We start from the raw sequence: 22,758 nt of genomic DNA, 5'->3' as shown, positions 1-22,758 counted from the left end.
TGTCCCGCCCCTGTCCCGGCGTGCCCTGTGGGCCGTGATGGCGGAGGGCAGCGGTGGCAGCGGTGGCAGCGGGCGGGGGCCGCCGTGCCCTGGGGCGGCCTCGGCGTTCCGGCGTTGGGAGCAGCTGAGGCGGCGGGCTGCGACGCCCTGGGCCCGCGGGCTCCTGGCCGTGGTCGCCGGGCTCGGGCTCCTGTACGCGGTGCTGCGGGTGCCGGTGCGGCTCCGGGACGGCCTGGCGGCCGGTGAGGGCAGCAGGGGCGGATGGCGCGCTGGGTGGACCCTTCATGTGGAGCCGGGCGTGCGGGCAGGGCAGGCTCGGCTCGGACCCGTCCCCCCGAGCATCCTGGGCTGTATCGGGAGGAGTGCATCCAGCGGGACCGGGGCAGGGATTGTTCCTCTGTGCTTGGCGAGCGGCTCTGCAGGTGCTGTGGCCGGGTCCGGGACCTTCCATTCAGGAGGAACGTTGAGAGGCTGGAGTGTGTCCAGAGCAGGAAATGGATCTGTGGAAGGTCTGGAGCCCCAGGAGCAGCTGAGGGAGCTGGGAAAGGGGCTCAGCCTGCAGAAAAGGAGGCTCAGGGGGACCCTTCTTGCTCTTTACAACTCCCTGACAGGAAGGGACAGCCAGGGGGGATTAGGCTCTGCTCCCAGGATAAGATAGTGACCTCCACCTGTGTCAGGGAAAGTTCAGGTCGGACATCAGGAGGAATTTCTTCATGAGAAGGATGTCAGACATTGGAATGGGCTGCCCAGAGAAGTGGTGGAGTCCCCACCCCTCGTGGTACCCAGGGAACAGCTGGACCTGGCTCTCAGTGCTCTGGTCTTGTTGACGAGGTGGGGATTGGTCACAGGCTGGACTTGAGAAGGTCTTTTCCAAACGAATGATTATTCCGATTCTGTGAGTCTGTCCCTGCGGTGCCTTCGGGCTGGTCATGCATCCCAGCTTCGCTCGGTGACACACTGAGCTCACTGTCACCTAACTCCAGGGTTAGGGACACGGCTGAGGACTGGGCAGCCAAAAGCAGCCAAGGCACTGCTATGTGCTCCCCCCTGGGTCTGTCAGCTGCAGCCCTGCCCTGGCCCTTTCCAGCTGCTGCCAGGTGACAAGGCTGATGTGTTGTCTTGATATCAGGACGGAGAGGTCTGTGGAAAATGTATGTTAACACTGAATTTAAATTTGCATCAAAACAGATGTCTTAAAGTGAAGTAATACATTAAATTGGCTTGTTGTGGTCCACCAGCAACATGGGTGAAACCATAAAGACTCTTTGTCTAGAAATGTACAGTGATTTTTTTTTTTTTTTTTGGCTGGATATAGAAATTGTCGCAGGTAGATACAAACAAAATAATAAGTGGTGAGGATTCCCGTAGCAGTGTAGCATTATAAAGCTACTAGGGCTATAGTATACTATATATTTGCATGATATTGGGCATTTTTTAATAGACAAGCTGTTTTTGTTTTTCAGTTCTACTTATTAAGTCTTTGGTTTTGTTTCTCTTAACAGTGACTGTGTTCTTAAGCACTTTGACTCCAAAATTCTACTTTGCCCTTACAGTAACTTCATCTTTTATATCTGGACTGATATTTGTAAGTAGTCCACTTCTTTTTTTCAAACAACTTTAGCATGTCCCAGATGACTTTATGAGGGGTAAAGAGAATGAATATCAGACTCTAGAGGGTGCCTTTGTGCTGGGAAGGAACTTCTCTGATGTATCGTTGCAACCTTTTTGCTGTGTGTGTATTGTATATTGGGACTGATGAGTCTGAGAAAATAACTGGTGCAGAGTGCCAGAATGGTTTAGCTCCACTGACACAGCTTCAGCTGCTCCTGTCACTGGTCACCAGAGAGAGGAGTGCAGTACCTGATCCAGGCACGGGATCCAAATTGGTCCAGGGCTGACAGTTTGGTGTAGTCCTTGAGGGCTTATGATATGCAGGTATTTTTTTAATTGCTTCAGGAAGAGATGGTAATATTTTTGGCCCAAAATTTCTGCTGAGTGACTGTCATTGCTGTTAACTTAGCCATATCTCTTTGTTAGCCTCTCTCTTTCTGGTTAGAATTTCTGTTTAATGGGCCATTTTATCCTTTATTCTTCTAGATTATTTTTATGAAATGAAAAAACTACACCTGTGTTAAATACTACTAATTTGGTACTACAGGTTGGGCTACAGCTTGAAGTATTCTCTCCAGTAAAAGAGGATATCATGGTTTTTTTGCCTCTGTTTCCAGTTTCCCTATCCAGGCACTTCTAAAAGGGTTTATGAGTTACCCTAATGACCTGAGGAGGGAGGAACGTAACATTTGACTAAAATTTTGATGTTTTTTTCCCAATCTCTTTCATGTTCTGAGCGATCCTGCATGACAAGACAGGCCAAACCAGGTCATTAGTGTTACTCTGTATGGAGATAAGTTCCATCCCTGATCATTTGCAAGGGGCTATACTTGCTGTGAACACTCTTCATCCCTCGTGTTTGCTGGGAGGGTGTCATCTAAGGAAATTCCTGGTGCTTTTTTCTCCTGTGACAGGTGTTTGAGTGGTGGCACTTCCGAAAATATGGCACATCTTTCATTGAGCAGGTTTCTGTGAGCCATTTGAGGCCCCTCATTGGGGGTGCAGAGAACAGCCCCCCAGCCCCAGCAGCTTTCTCAGCGGGGGAGAATGAGACCAGCAGGCAGAACATGCCAGGTGATTCCTGAAGTGTCCCAGGAGCTTTCCTTAAGCTTCGAGGTGGCTTTTAATGGCTTTGGCTGTGCATTAGTGCTTGTAAAAACTGGACAAAATCTACATCTTAGAGTGTTTTGTCAGTATTAATAAAAATATACTAAATAATAATGTTTTTTTACTCTAAACCATTCATTGTTAAAAATATGATTTAGAAAATATTATACATTTAGCTAAAACTGTTTCAGTAACATTAGTTATTTACTGTTCTAAATATGTGCAAGGTAAATATTGCTTGAGTATACATGCATTGCTTAATCTTCCCTCCCTGTGCTTTTGTGCCCCAGCAATTTTGGAGAGCAAAAATGGAATATTATATTTATGGAATAGCAGAAGTTTATGAAGATGATGATTGCATAATAATAAAATTAAAGCAGTTTTTCAAAGAACAACTGCTTTTGCATTACAAGATAATATTTCCCGTGCTTTTAATTTAAAAAGTACTTTTTTTTATTCCTCAGAGTGCAAAGTGTGGCGAAATCCTCTCAATCTTTTCAGAGGGGCAGAGTATAGCAGGTATTAATTATCTTGCTTTCCACTGCTTATTTTTAAATTTAATCGGGGGCATGCACATGACTTCCTCACTGAGCTTGCACTGGTAATGTCAGGAGACAGCTGCAGACCTGCAAGATTATAGGGGTGATTGATACCAATTCTGTGTTTAAAAGGCACCAAGCCAAGCTTTGGCAGTTTCAGTGTTAAGAACAAAAGTATTACTGTAGCATTTTTTTTTTTTAGAGTAATGTAGGAAAAAATCTTTTTTCAGAGGTTGAGACAGTGATTCTCAATCTAAATTCTCTTTTATTAAGCTATATTTTAAGTCTCCTAGTGTTACTTCATGGGAAAAGCTGCTTTCTAGGAAGCCAGTTCCCAAACTGTTTACAACTTTACAGATTTCTGAACAATAGTACTTGAAACTTCGTGTTAGTAGGTTTAGTCTTTTATTATAGATTTTCTGCACTAGGCACATCAGCTATCCCTGTGGTATCAGCATTGCTAATTACTAGGAATGCCTCTTACTGAAATTTCTGCTGTTTTAGGTACATGTGGGTGACTGGGAAGGAGCCTCTTACTTACTATGACATGAATTTGTCTGCTCAAGATCATCAAACCTTTTTCACATGTGACACGGATGCCCTTCGGCCTTCTGACACAGGTAGTGATGTCTGTGTAAGGTGTGTAAGTGTTGGACAGTGTCAAGTGTGTGTTTTTAGTGAACTCCAAAGTAGTGCAAGTTACTGTGTCAAATATTTAGTATAGCATTTCTCAGGTTCTAAAGAGGTTTAATAGATGTAGAGGATCAGAGAGTAGTTTGGGTTGGGAGGGACCTTCAAGCTAATCCTGTTACACCCCCTGCCGTGGGCAAGGACACCTTCCACTAAACCAGGCTGCTCCAAGCCCCCTCTAACATGGCCTTGAAATTTAGTGTTTAGTGAAATTTAGTGGAAAGATGTTGTTTTATGTTGTGCACTCTCTACTACTTAAGTGCTGTCAGGGTCCTGACTTTTTAAAGATCTCACACATTTCAAATAATTAACACAATATTGCAAACCTGGATTATATTCTCAGCAGCCAAAATGTGGTCTTATTTAAACCATAGTAATGAATGCAGTAATGAGTGCAGTCTCCAGATTTTTTTCCTTGTGCTCCACATTTAGTGCAGAAAATGTTCTTTACCTGGTTATTGTCAGTGTGGGTGTGAATTATTGTCAATTTGTCACATTCCGGAGGTGTTCCTTGTCAGCTGGCTGTGACATGTTTGATATGAAAGATATGTTTTTATTTCACAAAAGGGAGTGAATTGTCTCGCTTGCTGAGCCAAGACTAATATTTTGTTTCCGAAAGAAAACTCAAATATTTTTCCACGTTATTCTTGCTTGACAGTAGGAGGTTTTGTTCCAAAAAAAACATGTATAGATTCTTCAGTTTTCTTATCATCCTTGAGATAGGCCAGATATAGAACTCCATGAACATAAGCTTTTGGAGTTCTTTCAGAACTGGTTTTTAGTGTGAAAGTTAATAATCCTGCATAGAAAATGGTAGCTCTGAGCGTGTTGTTTTCCTGGAAGGTGGTTTTCAGTTTGTGTTTTCCAGTTTTACTAAATGGAAGCATGGTGGAGAGGGGTTTATAGTCATTGCAGTGAAATAATTTTAAATTCAAGTTGTAGTTCAAAGGACACTTCCGAATGGATTTCACCCTTTTTACTTGTTCCCTTGAGCACTTTCTAGCAAGCTGATAAATGTATATCTTGAATTGGCTTTGCCATGTGATGCCACCCAAATGTGCTTTGTAAATTTAAAATGAAGTTGTTTATGATCTGACAGTTGTCTAAAACTAATCATGGAACAGAATCCCAGAACGCTTTGTGTTGGAAGGGCCCTTAAAGCTCATCCAGCTCCACCCCCTGCCCTGGGCAGGGACAGCTTCTGCTATCCCAGGCTGCTCCAAGCCCCATCCAACCTGGCCTTGGACACTGCCAGGGGCAGCTAGAGCTGCCCTGGCCAACTTTAAGTACAAAACTCTACCTGTGTAGATACCACTGCAAGATACCACTTACTCCATCGCTGTTTTCTTTGAAGTTCTGTTTGAAAGCTAAAATTAAAATTCTGTGCAGGTCTGTGCAAGAACCTGTGTTTGACCGTTGCTCCTGCCAAGCTTCCAGCAAATCTTGGGAAATGTTTCCAAAAATCTGTAGCAATTTAGAAATTGTACATCTGCCTGGTTATGTAAGCTGTTTCTGTGGTCCATGTAGGAGTTCTGAAATGGTCAGTGAGGAATCTTCCTCACTGTTGTTGGTTTTTTAAGCTAAGTTTGGGGCGTAATGAGCTGTTGCATGAATTTGATGCTTGTGGTAGGAACAGCCTGAAATTAAAACACTTGTTTGTTCTTCCTTACAACAATCATACAGCAAACAGGAATTTTCAGACTGGAAGGTAATGTTAATTAGAGCTGGCTCCAAGCAGCCAGTGTTGTGTCCACTGGCTCCCAGGTCCATGTCCCTCACCAGCCTTTCCATGTTTTTGCTACAGTTATGCAGAAAGCGTGGCGAGAGAGGAACCCGCAGGCCCGGATTAAAGCAGCGTATCAAGCTCTAGAGTTGAACAATGAGTAAGTTTATAAGTTTAGTTGCTGTATTTCTAGTGTGAAGCATTAAGTAGAAGGATACTGAACATACTGTCAGTTTCTTAATCTAATAATTCACTTTTAGCAAAGTTCTAAATGCTTAAGGGGGACTCTTTGGACTGGGAATTGCACATGGGGTGTAAATTGCCCTGAAGTATTGAACTGTTCTACTAAAAACATATTTTGTGCTGCTTTTTTATTAAATTGTTGTATTAGTGGCAATAACAAATGAGGAATCTAATTCAGGTATAGGATGGTCTTAACTGAATATAAGATAATGTGTTTCAGAGATGGCATCATGGTAGAACTGTATTTGGAATCCACAGATGCCACTCCTGTAAAGGATTTAAAACTACTCTGTAGCATAAACCAAAGAATTTCACTCACAACTGTGATCCGCTTTCCTGACAATTATTGACCATTTTTACAGTTTCAAGGAAAATATTTTAACTTGCTTTTACAATTTTTCCTTTGCTTTTTGTCCAGATGAGAGGGGTATGTGTGTTTTTTTCTGTAAAATGGAAAAGGTTTCTTTTTTCCTGTCAATCCCCCTTTGAACTCAAATCAGTATTTTGGAATTTTAATATTGTCAATGCTTGCATCTAAAACATAAGTGAATCTTGCCCATTTCTAATACTTCTAATACTTATTAAATGTAGTAAACTCCCTCTCTCAAAATAACTAGTAGTTTTTTCTCTTATTTCAGTTGTGCTACTGCATATGTCCTCCTGGCTGAGGAAGAAGCAACAACTATTGTGGATGCTGAGAAATATTTCAAGCAGGCTCTGAAAGCAGGAGAAATTATTTACAGAAAATCTCAGAACTGCCATTCCCAGAGCCCACAGCATGAAGCACAGCTGAGTAAGGACTTTGAATCACATGAACTCTTGGGTTTGTGTGAGCAGAAGTGTAAAACTGAAGTTATAATGAGGAGAGGTAAGGATTGAAACTGGTAATTTTTTTTGTCTTTGTAATCAGGAAGAGACACCAATGTATTGGTGTATGTGAAGAGGAGACTAGCTATGTGTGCCAGGAAACTTGGAAGAATACGAGAAGCAGTAAAAATGATGAGAGATGTAAGTAAAAGTGAAAAAACCCTGAGTTAACCATTGTTTTCAGTCACACTGTCCTAATTGATGGTTTTAAAGTTCATTTCTTGGCATCAAAATTAATCTAATTGAATTATTTTCCCATGAGATTTGCACATCATGACTGGATGGGGCTTTGAGTAACCTGGTCTAGTAGGAGGTGTCCCTGCCCTTCTGCTATGGCAGGAGTGAGATGGACTTTGATTGTTTCCAACCCAACCCATTATGTGATTTTATGAAATTATGCAGTTCTTTTCATGCTGCTTCCATGCCAATTTCTTATACTCTGAGACAACAGAACATTAAAAAAATCCTAGATTAGTTTACTGATTTCTATCAAGTATTTCAGTGATTCAACTGCAATTCTATATGTAATTTATTTCTCTTTATTGATTTGCAGTTGATGAAAGAGTTTCCACTTCTCAGTATGCTGAATATCCATGAAAACCTGTTAGAGGCCCTTCTGGAGTTACAGGCTTATGCAGATGTCCAGGCAGTTTTAGCCAAGTATGATGGTAAGTGATAGCTGTTGGAAAATGTGTGTGTTTTTGAATAAAAGTGAGATGGGCAAGGGATGTGTGTCCACAGGCAGGAGTCTACCCATGACCTCAGCAAGGTGAGCAGATTCCCTTCAGCAGTAACAAATAGGTGCTTGCAGAGTGCAGGTCAAATTCTCCTTTTGACTGCTGAGGTCAAATTTAGGCAAATTAAATTGCATATGAATTACTTTCTATGTTTTTAAGTTCTAATCTGTAAAGAAATCCTTTCTTCAATTCAAGGATTATATTAATTAGTCTCTTCTACATCCTTGGATATGCCTAAATTCATCAGCCTTTTTCAGCCAGCACATAGGCCTGTAGGGAATTGATGTAAATAAGCTGGAAAAGGTGGTTTTCCTTTTTTTTTTTTTTTTTGTCATCTTCCAGGCTTGGTGCTTCTGTTAATACTGAGGTTTCTTGTCAGAGATTAGCAGTGTGCAAACATGCTGCTGCCAGAGATCAGTGCTGTGCATCAAGTGATGCAGTTTGCTTTCACTTTCTGTCTCAATTAGTAGGTCGCAGATATTGTGTAAGTTTAAATAAAGGTTAATAAAATAAATACTTATTTTTTATTGCCTTCAGCTTTGCCACCTGGACAGTGCCCACTTCATGAGTGTACGAAGGGCTGCTGTCAGAGCAGGGCCTTAAATCACCTTTGGAATGGAGGGACATAGCAGTATTTTATGGCAGTTATTCTCAGAAGTTGTTGAGTTATCTTATATCAATTCTTTATTGCCTCAGAGAATCAAAGGTATGATATTTTTGCCCAAATCCTATGCCACTTGTACATGGCCAACCTAGCACCCTGCTCCCATTCCTTCATCCTCTTCTGGGTGCATTTGTTTTTGATTTGTGAAAACCATTTGCAGTTTGCCCAGTGCTTCTTTCTGTTAACACCAGGAATTGCGGCACTGATTTTTTTTTCTGAGCATCTGGAAAAATGAGTACAAGCTTCAAACTCCCTGCAGCACCCCTGTGTTTTGCTTGACACAACAGCCAGACTTGTAGTAAGTGATGGACAGGCCCAGGACGGGATTTACAAAAAAGGCAAGAGCCATCTGACTATACACAACGTGTTACTTGGGAATTACACCCCAGACTTTGTCTGCTTTTAAAGTAAACTTGCACTGTGGAGTGCTAACCTTCTAATCTGTAATTGTCAGCTCAAACTTGGCTTTAGATATTCTACAAAGCTACAGCTAATAGAATTTTCCCCCGTGGGACTGCAGAAGAGTGGAAATCGCATTTTTGTTAAAATTCATCTACCTGTCTGTAATGTAATTTTTTGCGGTCATCTTCTGGTCAGTCTCAGTATTGTATAAAACTGTGTTAATGTACAGTTGCAAAATTAAGTAAAGATTAGAAGCTTACTTTAAATCTTTGTGAGTTAATACAGGAAATACATTCTGTTCTTAAGTTTATTTATATGCACATTTCTCTTTGGATTCAGTTTCAGCTTGTTGGTACATTTAGAAACGAAAAATGGCTCTATCACTTAAATACAACTTTGAGAATGAGTGGTGACTGTGCAGAGAAATTCAAAGTTTCTAATCACAGCTGTAATGTTCCAGATGTTACGTTCATTGTCTCCTATACCCAAGGAAAAATCTTTAACTCAAAGGATGTGGGTTTAAAATGTTTGTATTGCCTTAGAATCTTACGGCTTAATTATTTTATTTTATCACAGATATCAGTCTTCCCAAATCAGCAGCAATATGTTACACAGCTGCTCTGCTAAAAGCCAGAGCTGTTTCAGAAAGGTAAGAAAGGACATGTGTGAAAACAATGGTTTGTCACTAATCTTGGCTTCTGATGTAAAATATGAAGGAAAAAGGTCTAAATATTTTATGTTTTAAAATTGCTTCTAATCTGTAAAGAAATCTTTGTTTCGGTTAAAAGATTATTTTAACTTTTTAGTCTTTTTTTATATCCCTGGGTACGCCTAAATACGTAGTAGTTACATTTCTAAGAACAAGTTGAGTGTATTTATATATACACACATATTTGTATGTGTAATAGAACACACTTTAAAACTACTTTTAAGTGTCCATAAAGTTAGTACAGGTGAGGATGTTTTTCACAAGCACATGTATTGGCCAAGTGCTTTTGTATAAATTCTGTTTTCAGTGTTTCGCTTGGGATTTGTCTTTTGGAGTGGGTACAGGATATTTGTGTTAGTTGATGCTGGCATTTCACTGAGGTCTGAGCCCAGCTCCACCTCCCAGCAGGTGCAATGCTGATGCTGTAACAGGGAGCTGAAAGTCAGGGCACTCACCTGCCATGATTGACATGAATTTCATATGGGCATGGATAACATGGTCAACTTAACATGAACATTTGTCTCTTAGAAAGCTTTGTTTATCTTTCTTGATGAATCAGCCAATTTTTAATGAACTCCAAGTTTACAGTGCAAATAAACACCTGGTTAGCATTTATTATTTATTACTTTTGTTCAAGGTGGGTTTTTCCCTTTAGGTTCTCCCCAGAAACTGCCTCCAAGAGAGGGCTTAGTACAGCAGAAATTAATGCTGTGGAAGCAATTCACAGAGCTGTGGAATTTAACCCTCATGTTCCAAAGGTAAGAGTATTTTATTTCCTATTAGACCACTTGTAGTGTATTCTGAAAAATATCATATAATAATATCATATTGTTATTGGAGCCTTTCTAGCTCCATATTTTCTTGAATTTGGTTATAACTCCAGCCGTGGAGTTGTTAAAAACTTTAGTTTTTTTATATCATAAATATTTTGTAGCCATATTTTTTTTATATATAATAGCTGATATTCAAACAGGGTTTTTTGCACAAAAACTTAAACTTGGAATTTCCTAACTCGTTGGAAAATCCAGTGATGTATTACTGAGGGCCCTTTACTCTCAGTAAGGGTGGTCATTAATAAATATAAATGTAGATATTTAAAGCCATAAAATAATCACAGAATGGTTTGTGTTGGAAGTGACCTTAAAGATGTATCATTCCATCACCCTGCTTCCAAGTCCCTGAAGCTAAATTAAGTTCTCCAAACAATAATTACTCTAGTATTCCAAACCCCTTTATTCTGCTGGGCTTTCAACCATAGCTCCATGGTTTTTGAAAGATCTGCAGTCACTTCTTTTCTTCATCCACGTATAAACAAGATTAAGAGTCTGTATCACCACAGGCTGTAATATAACATCTGGCATCAAAACACAGATTCCACAGAGTGAGTATTGGGTGAAAATAAAATTTTGCATTGCTTTTTAGTGTACTAGTGATGCTTTCAGTATGAAACCTTGAAGCAGGAGGTTGGCTCAGTGCAGAGTCTAATCCTCTGCAAATGATGATGGAGTCCCAGTGGCTGCTGCTGGGGAGGCTGGAATGATCCGGCCACTCTGTTCTGTCTGCCTGTCCAATCCAATAGAATGTGCACTGAGGAAGCTAATTGCTGGGAGAAATTGCTGCTTCTTTGCATGACTGATCAAGAGCGTAGCAAGTTCATTTCAGACAGTCTCAGACAGATTTTTCTTCAGCCTCTGCCTTTAGGGGCAGAAGATTATAATGCATTATCATTATCTAAAAGTTCTTTTGTTTGGGTATCCTCCAGTTTCTGGAACCTCATACCTTTTTAAAGAAGTTGAGGGATCATTTCAAACAGGCTGTTTTGTTAAAATATGGTCTGTAGTTCTGCAGACAAATGCAGAAACTGATTCCACATTTCAGTAACTTGATTTTCTCTTCTAATTGTATATCTATCCATTCTTCATGGGTTTTTTATTATGATACTGCCTTGAGGTGCCAATTGATGACAGAGCAGAATTTTACTGGTGCACACTATTTAGAACTCTGAAATGTTTATGATCAAGGCAAACCAGTGAATAAGGGCAGAGAAGTGAAACAACTTGCCCAGTGGATCACAGAGGGAGAAGAAAATCTGATCTTTGAATTTCCACTCTGTTTTGTCCCAGAGACTAAAAATGAGTATATAAAGCAGGAAATCCCTCTGTTCGCACGTCCGATGAAAGTGATTGTACATAACATTTTGCAAAAGGAAAATAAAATAAAGTTTGTTTCTCATTGTTCTGCTTTTACAAGGCTGGGGGTTGTTTGGTAAGTTAGAACCAGCTGGAAAATAGTCCTCTTAAGCCATTTCAGATTAGAAATCTGTAACTGCATTTTGGTACTTTATAAAACAATCTTTTGTAGTCATCTGAATATCTTAGAAATTTTTATTTCATATAAAGACTTCAAAGCGTTAGTTCAGTACTGAGATACCTTCAGTACTGACACCTTGCCTATTTCCAGACTGGAATTTTTCTGTTTATGTGGTAACATGGGCTCAGAGAGAGCCAAAGGCTGGAGCTGAGCATTGGTGTGTTGTGGCAATACTTGCAGTGGGGCTTCACCACCACTGCTGGGTTTATATTCCCAGTTAGCATAATGGAAAAGTGGGCACTGTGGAGAGCATGAGGACTTGGGTCAGGGGTCAGATATTTGAGACCATTTTCCCACAGCAGTGCTGTGTGAGTGATCCTTTACTGTGCTAAAAAAAAAATAAAAAAAAAAAAAAAATGGAAGAGGATTAGAGGGGATTAGCAAGAATATTACCCTCCGGATTGCAGGCCCAAGGCACTGAGAGAAGAACCTAGCCAGGCAGCAAATGTGCTTTATTTGGCTGGGGCACAACCCCTCCAACATTCCTTGAAGAGTCTGAATGGGAAAAGTTAAGTCCTCAAACTGGATTAGTAAATAATCTCATAGTTTGTGGCATCTGCTGAAATAAATCGGTGAGTTAGCTGCATTCTTACACTTCGGGGGACACTCCAAGGAATTGCCAGCTACGTTGATCAAAGATGTGGATTAACTTTGGCTGTTACTGAATGAGACACTATATGGTAGGAGAGGACAGCTCACAGGTAAATACTAGAGCTGAAACTGTAATTTCATTCTTGTAAAAAGTAGTCATCTGTTTTTAAGAGCTACCTGACTTTTTTAATGTACCATGAGAAAAAGTGGTACATTAAAAAAAATTGCATGTTCTGTGTTGTAGAGAAATAGGAAATGATGAATCCTTGTGTTCTTTGACTATTCTGAGCATCAGATTTTCTGTTGATGGAGGGAAAGAGCTGAAATTGAAAAAATCTGAAATCAAAGATACTTTGTGGTTGCACAGTAAGACCACATTAGAAGAAGATTTTCCTGGATTTGGTTTATTATTATTCTTTTGGTTAGCACACCGACACTTTCAGGTTTGCTGCTCATACTTCAGAGCTAACAAGTCCTCAGCCACCTACATTGAAACTTTCAGTGATGAACTAATGAGCAAAAATATTGTTGGTTTGGGGTTATTTATCAGCCTAAATTTGTCCCTCATTGGTGTTGCACCTGCAGCATTATACTTAATGTCTGATCCACAAGGATGTATTTTTATTTTGTCTTACTGAAGCTGTATGTTTATTCTTGATTTTTTGTGTGTGTGAAAGGCTAATTTAAGAGTCATATACACAGGAGTGTTTTGCTGCTTTCCAGTTCTCACTTAGTGCAGCCTGGCTGCTCTGTGGTAGAAGCTGGCCCCTTCTACGCTCAGTTACACTAGAACGATAATTTATATTTCTCAATCAAAGGTTTTTGAACATTCCATGTAACCAGGTGTACTTTCCATTTTTCCTTCCAGTATTTACTAGAAATGAAAAGCCTAGTGCTGCCTCCAGAGCACATTCTGAAGCGAGGGGACAGTGAGGCAGTAGCGTATGCTTTTTTTCACCTCCAGCACTGGAAGAGGATAGAAGGGGCTCTAAATCTGCTGCACTGCACATGGGAAGGCAGTAAGTATATCCTTTTATATTGTTCTGTACAGTAGAGTAGTCTCTCTGCCTTTGCCCCCCTCAAACACGGTTGGTTCTCTTTGTGAGAAACTGGTCTCCTGATTAGATACAGATCTAATGTCACTCACCCTTTTTGCAGCATTTAGGATGATTCCATACCCATTAGAGAAAGGACATCTTTTCTATCCCTACCCAAGCTGCACAGAAACAGCAGACAGAGAACTGTTGCCAAGTAAGTGGTTTCTAAGCAGTAATGACAATAAAACACAGGCTAAGGACATATTCAGTTTGTGGTATTCTGTATTTACCTTACTGTAATTTTTTTAGTTTGAGCTTCCTGCGAAGGGGATTCAGCTATTTGTTGATGTCCCTCCCAACAGATCCAGAAGCACTTGACGTGTGTGTGGTAAATGTCAGCTTGATGCTGTAATAGCCCGAGTCCTTCAGAGATGAAATCTGTGTGTGGTACATTCAGACTGAGTCTGGCCAACCTTGAGAACAACAAAGTTGAGCATTTGTTAAAAACTGCTTTTAAAAGAGTTCATGAATTTGACTGCTATTCTAGCAAGGAATCAATCCATGGTTCCAGTCCTGCATTAGGTATCCAGTAAAACCTCTCTGTGATCTTACAGAGAATCTTTGGTTAATCTGTAGCTTCACAGAACATGTATTGCTTTCTGTCATTAATTCAGTGGTCTGTATTTATCTGCTGGGTGCCTCCTGGAACTTTTTATACATGTATTTCTGTGGATTTATACTAACATTTGATACTAAAAAGTAAGTCTTTTCCAGCTGCTCTTTGCTTCAAGGTTACTTAATGCAATTATGAGCCTACATGTTTTTTTCTGTGGGCAAGACAAATAAACTTTATCATTACTGCCTGTACTCACGATATTTAGGAAAATAGCATTAATTTAGATTAGAATTGAGCTGTTAATTATACATCTTACTTGAATTCCTTTGGGGTTGAACTTCTATGTCTTGAAGAAACACAATTCCCCTGGGACTGGACAGGGCTACTGCAAAAGCACCAGCAGCCCTACAGAGACCACAGCTGTGGAAAGGAAAACTGCACAGACGTGTTTCTATTTAAAAGCCTGAAGTTATATTTAAAATGTGTAATTTAAATTTGCCCCCAGACTGCTTTAAATTACTCATTTCTCACTTATGCAGGATATTGCACAAGGAATTCCTTGGTTAGTAACTAACCCTAAATTGTAGACTTCCCAGCATAATTAAACACCAACACATGCAGATATTTCAACAGGATCACTCACGCATTCCTGTTATGTTTTAAATATAAAACTACCTATAAATAAAATCATCTTAACACTTTTATTGCAGTACTTCCTCAAGAAATCTTGACACTTAATTTTTAAAATATTTATCTATTAAAATAATGTTGACTAAATCAATGATTCAAAAAACCTGGATTGGTCTGATGAGTAACGCTTCTTAAATGTCTGTGAATGTATAGAATTAGCTTTAGTTGTTTTTATCTATTTTGAATTTGGTTTTAATTTTCCAGTGTAGGAAAAGCTACTGCAAAAAGAATTAATTCCCATTTTTGAAACACTTTCCTAAATTATATTGCTCCATGTTTTAGAAATGAGGTGAGTTTCTATATAGTATGAATCTCTGGGTACAGTTAACATCTCTGATGTTAGATATGGATCTCCAAATATTGTACGTAATTGTACTCCAAAATCATATCATTAAAGCCAAAACAATCCCTGAGCACTTTGCCGTTAATGAGTTGCAAGAGCACAGGACACTTTTGCTGGATTTACTCTTCTAATGGTGCTTTAATGTAGTAGCGTTCCGAAGTAGTAACTGGGAAGGTAAAGTGTTTCTTTCCTCCACACGCTTCAGCTTAAGAAGGAATACAATTGTATTTTCTCATTTTACAAAAAAAAGGCTCATTCATAATTTTAAGCTTTTGTTAGATTTTAAAAGCAGCTTGTCAAGAAGGGCAGTCCTTTTATAATTACTTATGTCTATAGAAACTATCTTTTTCTTCATTTAAAAACATTTTCGAATCATTAGATAGAAATCAGAGCTGCAGGTATCCAGAGCCATTAAATAATTGCAAATTCACACAGCGGGTTGTTGGTGAGTGAGCAGCAGTAGTGTTGTGAGTGCTGAAAGCTCCACATGCCACCCTTAGCCTGGCTAATCACCTGCTTTGGATTTTGTTACCAGAGATTGGAAATTGCAAGGAGCTGCTACATACAGAATTTATAACCCAGCCCTGGTGCTGTTTTCTTTGAGGTCTGCTCTGTCAGCTGCTCTGAACAGATTTACTGTAGTCTACAACCAGAAGTCTTCAAGAAGTACTAAGAAATAGATGTGTATACAACATGCTGGTCGTTTTGTACTTGCTCAGCTTCTTACGGGGTGTGGAGATGTGTCGCTCTTTTCAGGTGACAGGATTAGAGCTCCAGAGGGTTGAAAACACCTGAATTGTTTTAGTTGGTTTGGATAATTTTGACAGCTTGTGAACTTTACAGGTGTTCCCTCTGTCCTGTTAGAAAAATAGGTACTGAAAACTGAGCCTGATGAAATGCTTCAAAAATAAAGCCCATGCAAGTGAAAAAGAAGACTGGGAAGAGAATATTAATAATGAAAACAAATGTGTAAAGACTATTAATAATGAAAACAAACATGTGATGTAGGAGAAAAATTTTTGAGAAGTTAAAGTACTGGAACTTAAGATGTGCTGCAGGAGTTTTTCCTTCTGAAAGTCCAGAAATGAGTTACAAGGCCATAAATAATTCAGAAAGCAGTCCTTGATTGTCAAATGTCAACATTCTTCATTTTTTTCCTTTTAGCATTTCACGAAGTCTCCGTTTACCCTCAGAAGGAACTTCCCTTTTTCATCCATTTCACAGCAGGCCTGTGTTCCTTTTCAGCCATGCTGGCCCTCCTTACCCACCAGTTCCCTGAGCTGATGGTCATTTTTGCAAAAGCTGTAAGTACTGCCTCTATCATGGGGCTTGCTAAGGTATCTCATCAGTTTTTGGGAATTTTGAGGTCCAGGGTGAAGTTGCCTCTAGTCAATCTCATGCTTGTGGAGCATAAATTATTTTATCTGATTCTGTAAGAATCCTGGTAGTGTCAAACACATACTGAAATTTGGGCAAAATGTCTATTTTGACAAGAGATGAGCTATTGCTATTACATACCATGGCTTTAATTTGCACTGTTATGGTTAGAGAGCAGCATTTCAGCACCAGAGAAATTCTTCCACAAACCATTGTGGTGAATATGGATTTTAGCCTTGTGGAAGTGCACGACTGCTGTGGGAGAGCCTCAAAAATAAATTTGTTGACTGGAAGTTTTGAGAAGTGAGGAAAAGGCAGGCCCAACTGCAGGCAAACAGGTCTCTGTGAGCACTGAAAACCCACAGTGTGATGTAAATGGAATGGGTGAGAACAGATAAAGTAACTGGTGACTTCAAACCAGGTTCAGAACTGAGTTTAGCTGTCACTTAACCTCTCAGGAGCTCAGCCACTGGTTTTATATCTCATCTGGTTTCACGTACTAGATGGAGAATGTATTCGGTGACCACAGTTCTGTCATTTGAGTGCCTTTTCAAAGGTAGAAGTTGGCACTCATTGGTAATAATCTGTGATGCTTTAAATGTATCTTAAATATGTCTGTTCCTGTGGGTGCCTTCTGTGCCTCTCTTTTCTCCCTCTCTTCCCTGCTCTTTGTAAGATTTCTTTCCCTTACTCATTTGTTAGCATCTGCTGTCTGTAACCTTGTCCTCTTTCCTTGGATTCTGGAAGCTGAGAAACAAAGTGCATAGGCAGCTTCCCACTCCAGCTGCTCAAACTACTCCAAGCAGTCAGTTTGGCCTTTATTGAACTGTGGATCTCATGCAGTAGAGCAGAGTAGCAAATAAAGAGCTCTGAACTCCTGAGGGACTCATTTATTCTGGCCTTGCTGGTCAAAATAGAGAGTATAAACTTGTGTGTCCTAGTGGTTTAATGCAACAGGTAATGGGGACCCAGGAGGAGGGCCCTTCTTTTTTAAGAATACTTTGTTCATAAAAGTGTTTGCTTTACTAGTGAACCCAGTCCATTGTCCAAGTCCTGCAGGTCTGAGAATGGGGCCTCATTTCCGCACAGAGTTGTTGATTTTTATGCTGGAAAATGTAGTTGGACATGCCAGTGACAAATTTCAGTGCTGCTCATAATTGGCTGGATTCATAGGAACTAGGGGTTAACTATCTGCTTGATTAATTCTGTAAGGGCTGCATTAGCAATGTTGTATGATTTCCAAAGAGATACAAGGTCAAATGTTATGCTAACAAAGAATTGCTTGGTGAAGTTCTCTCTGCTGGGTTTCTTCAACCAAAAAAAAGACAAGACTTTGTATGATTGAGTTGGCTTTGCAGTTGAGCTGTCCAGTGACATGTCCAAGTGCAGGGAAAAAACTTCCCAGGGTTTACTCATTTGGCAGTGTGTTTATTTTGTTTATTTTCTTTAGGAAAAGCTGGATAGTGTCTGTTCAGCTGAAAAGGTAGATCATCAAGAACACTACACATTGCCACAGCATTCCCACAACCAAGTCAGTGGTAGTAGGCACAGACAGAGGCTCTTGACACTCTCTGTGGCAGTTTATAATCAGTGAAAGCTGAAACTGTGTGCTGAGATCATCAGGCAAGAAGGGAATTCTGTATTACTCTCTTGAGATTGACAGCTGAGAAGGAAATACGAACTTCCAGTATTCTGCTATTTTAGCTAGAATTAATGTTGACTCTCAATCATACTCTAATGATAAAAATTCTTCCATATTTTACTTATTGGATGATTGTACTCATTATTCCATTCCTGATGTTTTCAGAAGGATTCAGAGAACTTGTAAGAAACGATGATGCTCAACATCAAAATAACGTTTCTGGTTTTATTGCTCACAGCAGGGATGTTGGAACTAGATGACTTTTAAGGTCCCTTCCAAAACAGACCATTCTATGATTCTGTGTTTTAGTTAATAAATTTCTTCAATAGTTTAACTACAGATAATGCTGTGATGGCTGCTAACACTTTATAAATACTCTCTTGACTTCTGGAGGTCTCTGTAGTAGTAGAATGTACTTGAATTTTCATACCAAAAATGGAAGGTTATCGTCTGTATAATGATACCAGCCTTTCCACTCAAGCATACTGTAATAAAACAATTATTAATTGCTATATTGAGCATTATATTTTCAAGTAATTCCAGTAATTTGAATTTTTAATTATTTTTTTTTTATGTTTTTCATTTTCATCTTACTGTTCTTTAACTTACTAAATACAGTAATTTGAGATAATAAAGTTCTAGCTGGTATATCTGGAGTGCTTTGGCCATACATTTTGCATTCCTTTTATCTATTTCCAACTCTTGAATTTCCAAGAAACCTAGAACACTGTTTTAGGAATGGCAATTGGAAAGTATTGTGTATATGGAATTTTTCATTGTAAATCTCCAAACAGTGACTCCTTAGATTACGTTTCAGTTACTTCTTAATCAAACTGTTTTCCAGCATTTGAATCCCCAGCGAGCTGAATGCCTCAGAAGGGGTTTAAGAAGTTGAATACCTTTCTATTGACTTGAAAAGTCTGAGTTTACATATTTTCATTTGTTAGTGCTTGAGATTGTTTCCTCCATAATAAATCACAGGGTAAACCTTGGCAAATTGCTAAAAATATTCCAAGTGGCCAAAAATCACAAGGAAGCATTTTCTGGTTCCAATGTATACAGTGTGCAGCAGCAGCAGCCGGAGCGCTGGCAGCGGCCGCGGGAGCCGCTCCTGCCCCACGCTCCCAGCCCTGCCCACCGGTGCCACGCGCAGTTTTGGGGTCTTGCACGGCCCAGGGGCTTTGCAGGTGCTGGGGACTGGTGCTGGCAGAATGCTGAGCATTTCCTGATGCAGTTAGAGAAGATACCCACAGAAGCTGTGGCTGCCAAATCCCTGGAGTGTCCAAGGCCAGGTTGGAGGGGGCTTGGAGCAGCCAGGGGTAGTGGAAGGTGTCCCTGCCCTTGACAAGGTGTTGAAATTCGATGATCTTTAAGGTCCCTTTCAACCCAAACTGTTGTGATTCCATGAAAACTGTACGAGTTAGTGCTGGTAGGGACAGTGGAACAGGCAGTGGTTGAGGATCCACAGGAGCTGCAGTACCGGCGCAGGTGCTCCCTGGGCCTCACTATTAGTTTCATTCAGATTTCTGATCTCTTGGAGAATCACGCTGTTCTTGATCATCAGACAGCTCTGTTTCTGAAGTAGCTGCTGTTTAGATTCTTTGCAGTAAGTGACAGAAGGGAGGAAGCTACACAAATTATGATAATCTCAACAGCTCTCTGAACAAGCTGAAAAACACTGCTAGATAAAACAACTTCTGTCGAAATTGCAGACAAAAGGGTCTGATTATTTTTTCATTCAGTATGAATTTTTATTTTTTAATAATTACGTAGATGGAGGACTGTGTGGACATGAATCATCTTGCAAAAGTGAAGTTACACAATTCCTTCTGTAATAGGACACCAAGAAGTCTGTGAGAACACCAGTGATACAGAGTGATAGCAGGCACTGTAAACAGATCTCAGAAGTTCCTGACAACACTGAACATACACCTTCATAGAATCATGGAATGGTTTGGGTGGAAAGGGACCTTAAGGCTCATCCTGTTCCACCTCCTGCCATGGGCAGCCTGGGACACCTCCCACTATCCCAGGCTGCTTCAAGCCCTGTCCAACCTGGCCTTGGGCACTTCCAAGCATGGGGCAGCCACAGCTTCTCTGGACAATTCCAAGAAGATCAATCCCATTTTTTTCTTTGGAACCTTATGTTGCTGGATTAGACCAGTGTAAATTATTATTAAAGTACTGAAAAAATAGTGCAGCAGTGTTCCTCCTGTATCATACTGAAAACAACTTTCTTTTTCAGGGAATTGGATAAAATCCTAAGAAAGTCGCTGTTCCAAAGTGGTTTTGTATGGATTGCTTGATACTTTCACAACAAAGAAGTCATGGGACTTAAATTAAAAATTGGCTAATTTTTATGACTGTAAGATTAGGAGAAAACATTTTGCATTCTTGCTGTTCCCTAGCTTCCTGTTGGAGGATTCCTTGCCATTTTGTCTGTGGCAGCCATATAGGGACAGAAAATAGGGCAAAGCAGAACCCTGTCTGGCAAGTCTTGCTTCGTGTGACACTCTGCTTTACTTAAAGAGCAAATCCCCCTACCACTTTCCCCAAAGCTCATTAAGTGAGACCGGAGAATTAACTTTTTAGCCAGCTGCTGAACTTTTCATATTTATAAACACTTGAGTCTTTTGCTTATCTAAGAGAAAATGTGTATAGTTTGGAGATGTGCACTTCCCTGCCAATGTGTAATGAGTGGTTCTACACTTGGTAGGGAAAAAAAAGCCTGAAGTTTCCTGTCAGAGCTGAGTGTCGATGCCAAGGGCAAAGGTTTCTTGCCTTGCTAATCTACATCTTAACTCATGCACTTAATGTGAAGGTGCCACACGCAAACAGGCAGGGAAGAAGCCCACTGCAAGGAAAAGCTCCTACACTGCTGTGAATGTTATGTTTTAAAAGCCTTTTTAATGTAATATTTGAGGTTATGATAGAAGCCAGGAGGGCCAAAGTAAAACTTTCAAAGTAAATGAGTCCTGTTGTTGCTAATTCATGAAATGAGGGTTTGCACAAGGATAACCTGAGTGCCAGCAGAATATCTGGGGGATGGGTTGAGAAGGTGCAGAGGAGTTTGCACGATTTGTTTTAGCCTAATCTTACTTCTGGAATGGTTTAGGTGGCTTCTAGAATATGGATCCCGTCTGGAAGCACAGACTGGTCTCGGTGGATGGGCTGTTCAGTTTGAGTCAGTGACCTGTAAATAATCTATGCCTGAATATTAAAAAAATGAGGTGATCTTTAAGGTCCCTTCCAACCTAAACAGTTCTGTGATTCTCTGAAAATCCACTGTCCTCCCCTCCCTAGTCTGTTCAGCCCTGGAGGCACAGTGCTGAGCAGCTGGAGGAGTTGTAGTAGGGAGGGATGCCGTCCTAACCCTCGTTCTTTTGTCCAGGTGCTGCGGGTGCTGTGGCCAGTGAGTGCTCCCAGCGTTCTGGCCTCCAGCTGAATGGACTGTGCCAGGGGTGAGTGGACAAGGCTGGAACTGGGGCTTCCAGAAGGTTTTCCTTCTACTCTGTGTCTTCATTAATATGTAACGCTTACAGCAAGCCTATTTCATGGCATCAACAGTGAAGGGATTGGAATTCTGTTGCCCTGAGGGAAAGACACAGAGTGATTTTTGTTCATACCTTGAGTCTGCAGAAGGAAGTTGGTTTGGGAACTGATTTATTGTTGTGTTCTGTTTCTTCCAGTGCTTTGGGACTCTTCTTTCACCCTTCATCTTCACTATGGAACACATTGAGGACCTGCTGCTCTCCAGCCCCTGGCATCAGCTGACTAGTGTGACTGGAGTGTATTTTCTATGATAGTTTGATTTTATTCTTGTGAGCCTCACTTGGTGGTTGGCTGACCCCCAGTTGTGGGGGCCAAGGAGGAAATCTGCGCTCTTCCAACTGATATCCTTGACAGGCTTCCATGTTGATGGTTCTTAATATGTGGATTTTTTCTTTAGCCTTAATCTGTAATCATCTAAGAAAATAGTTCTTGTTGAGCAATAGTTTATTGCTCTCTAAATCACTCAGACAACTGGAAGCTCATACTTCCTCTGTAAGAAAGGAGAATACACAAACTGAGCAGGTGTTTGTAGTATTGATGCTTCCTTCTCAGCTGCAGATGCACCAGATACTTGGCTTAGATTTAATTTTATAAGCCTTTTTCAAAATATTTGTTAACAGCAAAGTATGGTTCTGCTTTCTTTATTAAAATGTTGCTACTTAACACATTGAATTTGTTGACTTCTTAAGTGTCTGTTTAATATAGATTATAATGTGCAAACAAAAATTTGTTTCTTACCTTATGGACTTGTATTAGTCAAGGAGATGGTAAACTCCTCTATTTCATGTTACTTCTTTAGATTTAATTGTGCATATTTTTATTCTTCAAGACAAAGCATTTTGAAAGACAGGATTGCTTCTGAAACTGCCCAAAGTGTGATAGCTGCATGGGAGTCTGTTGGGAGACCTGAACTTTCAAATGTTAGTCCAAAGTAGTGTCACTGTTGAGATGAAGACTTGAAGAGAATGGAGATGTGGAAAACTGTTCAAAGGATTTTCTTCACCTACTGACCAGCCCTGAGGGTTTGTTTACTGCAGAGATGAAAAGATGACTGTGGCAGCTATGTGGTTTGAGGTAATTGGTGTGACTTCCATTTCCACTCTTCCATTAGAGCAAAAGTCTTTTTCCCACGCAGGTCTGCTGCTTGGGGCTGGGGAAGCAGAGTCATGTCAGCCCAGGCTTCTTAGAAGGGGCAGTGATAACAGTAGCACAGGCTTGTGGATAAATGCTGATTCTGAGCGCATGAAA

At 40.4% G+C, this 22,758-nt stretch overlaps 1 protein-coding gene across 3 annotated transcripts; it reads left to right on the top strand.

Annotated features, from left to right (window-relative positions):
* The first annotated feature begins 33 nt into the window (after nucleotides 1-33).
* On the top strand, nucleotides 34-22,182 carry ST7L (suppression of tumorigenicity 7 like). 3 transcript variants are annotated; one of them, XM_088066984.1, is made up of 16 exons: nucleotides 34-242; nucleotides 1,503-1,585; nucleotides 2,577-2,685; nucleotides 3,183-3,237; nucleotides 3,762-3,877; nucleotides 5,752-5,830; nucleotides 6,552-6,706; nucleotides 6,824-6,921; nucleotides 7,334-7,448; nucleotides 9,160-9,232; nucleotides 9,948-10,050; nucleotides 13,122-13,272; nucleotides 13,412-13,504; nucleotides 16,104-16,243; nucleotides 21,350-21,419; nucleotides 21,648-22,182. In XM_088066984.1, the coding sequence occupies exons 1-15, from the start codon at nucleotides 38-40 to the stop codon at nucleotides 21,401-21,403; spliced, it is 1,629 nt and encodes a 542-aa protein (XP_087923110.1). In that variant the 5' UTR covers nucleotides 34-37; the 3' UTR covers nucleotides 21,404-21,419; nucleotides 21,648-22,182. The 3 variants fall into 3 exon arrangements, with proteins under 3 accessions (XP_087923110.1, XP_014113635.1, XP_014113634.1); XM_014258160.2 differs by having other exon boundaries at nucleotides 2,526-2,685; nucleotides 16,185-16,243; XM_014258159.2 differs by having other exon boundaries at nucleotides 2,526-2,685.
* The last annotated feature ends 576 nt before the right edge of the window (nucleotides 22,183-22,758 follow it).

Source organism: Pseudopodoces humilis, chromosome 26 (genome assembly GCF_049639895.1).
Source record: "Pseudopodoces humilis isolate 2021_Gansu_Grassland_sample_001 chromosome 26, ASM4963989v1, whole genome shotgun sequence".
Classification (NCBI taxonomy): Eukaryota; Metazoa; Chordata; class Aves; order Passeriformes; family Paridae; genus Pseudopodoces; species Pseudopodoces humilis.
The sequence above is the reverse complement of the archived record's forward strand: the minus strand, read 5'-3'. Positions and strand labels throughout refer to the sequence as shown.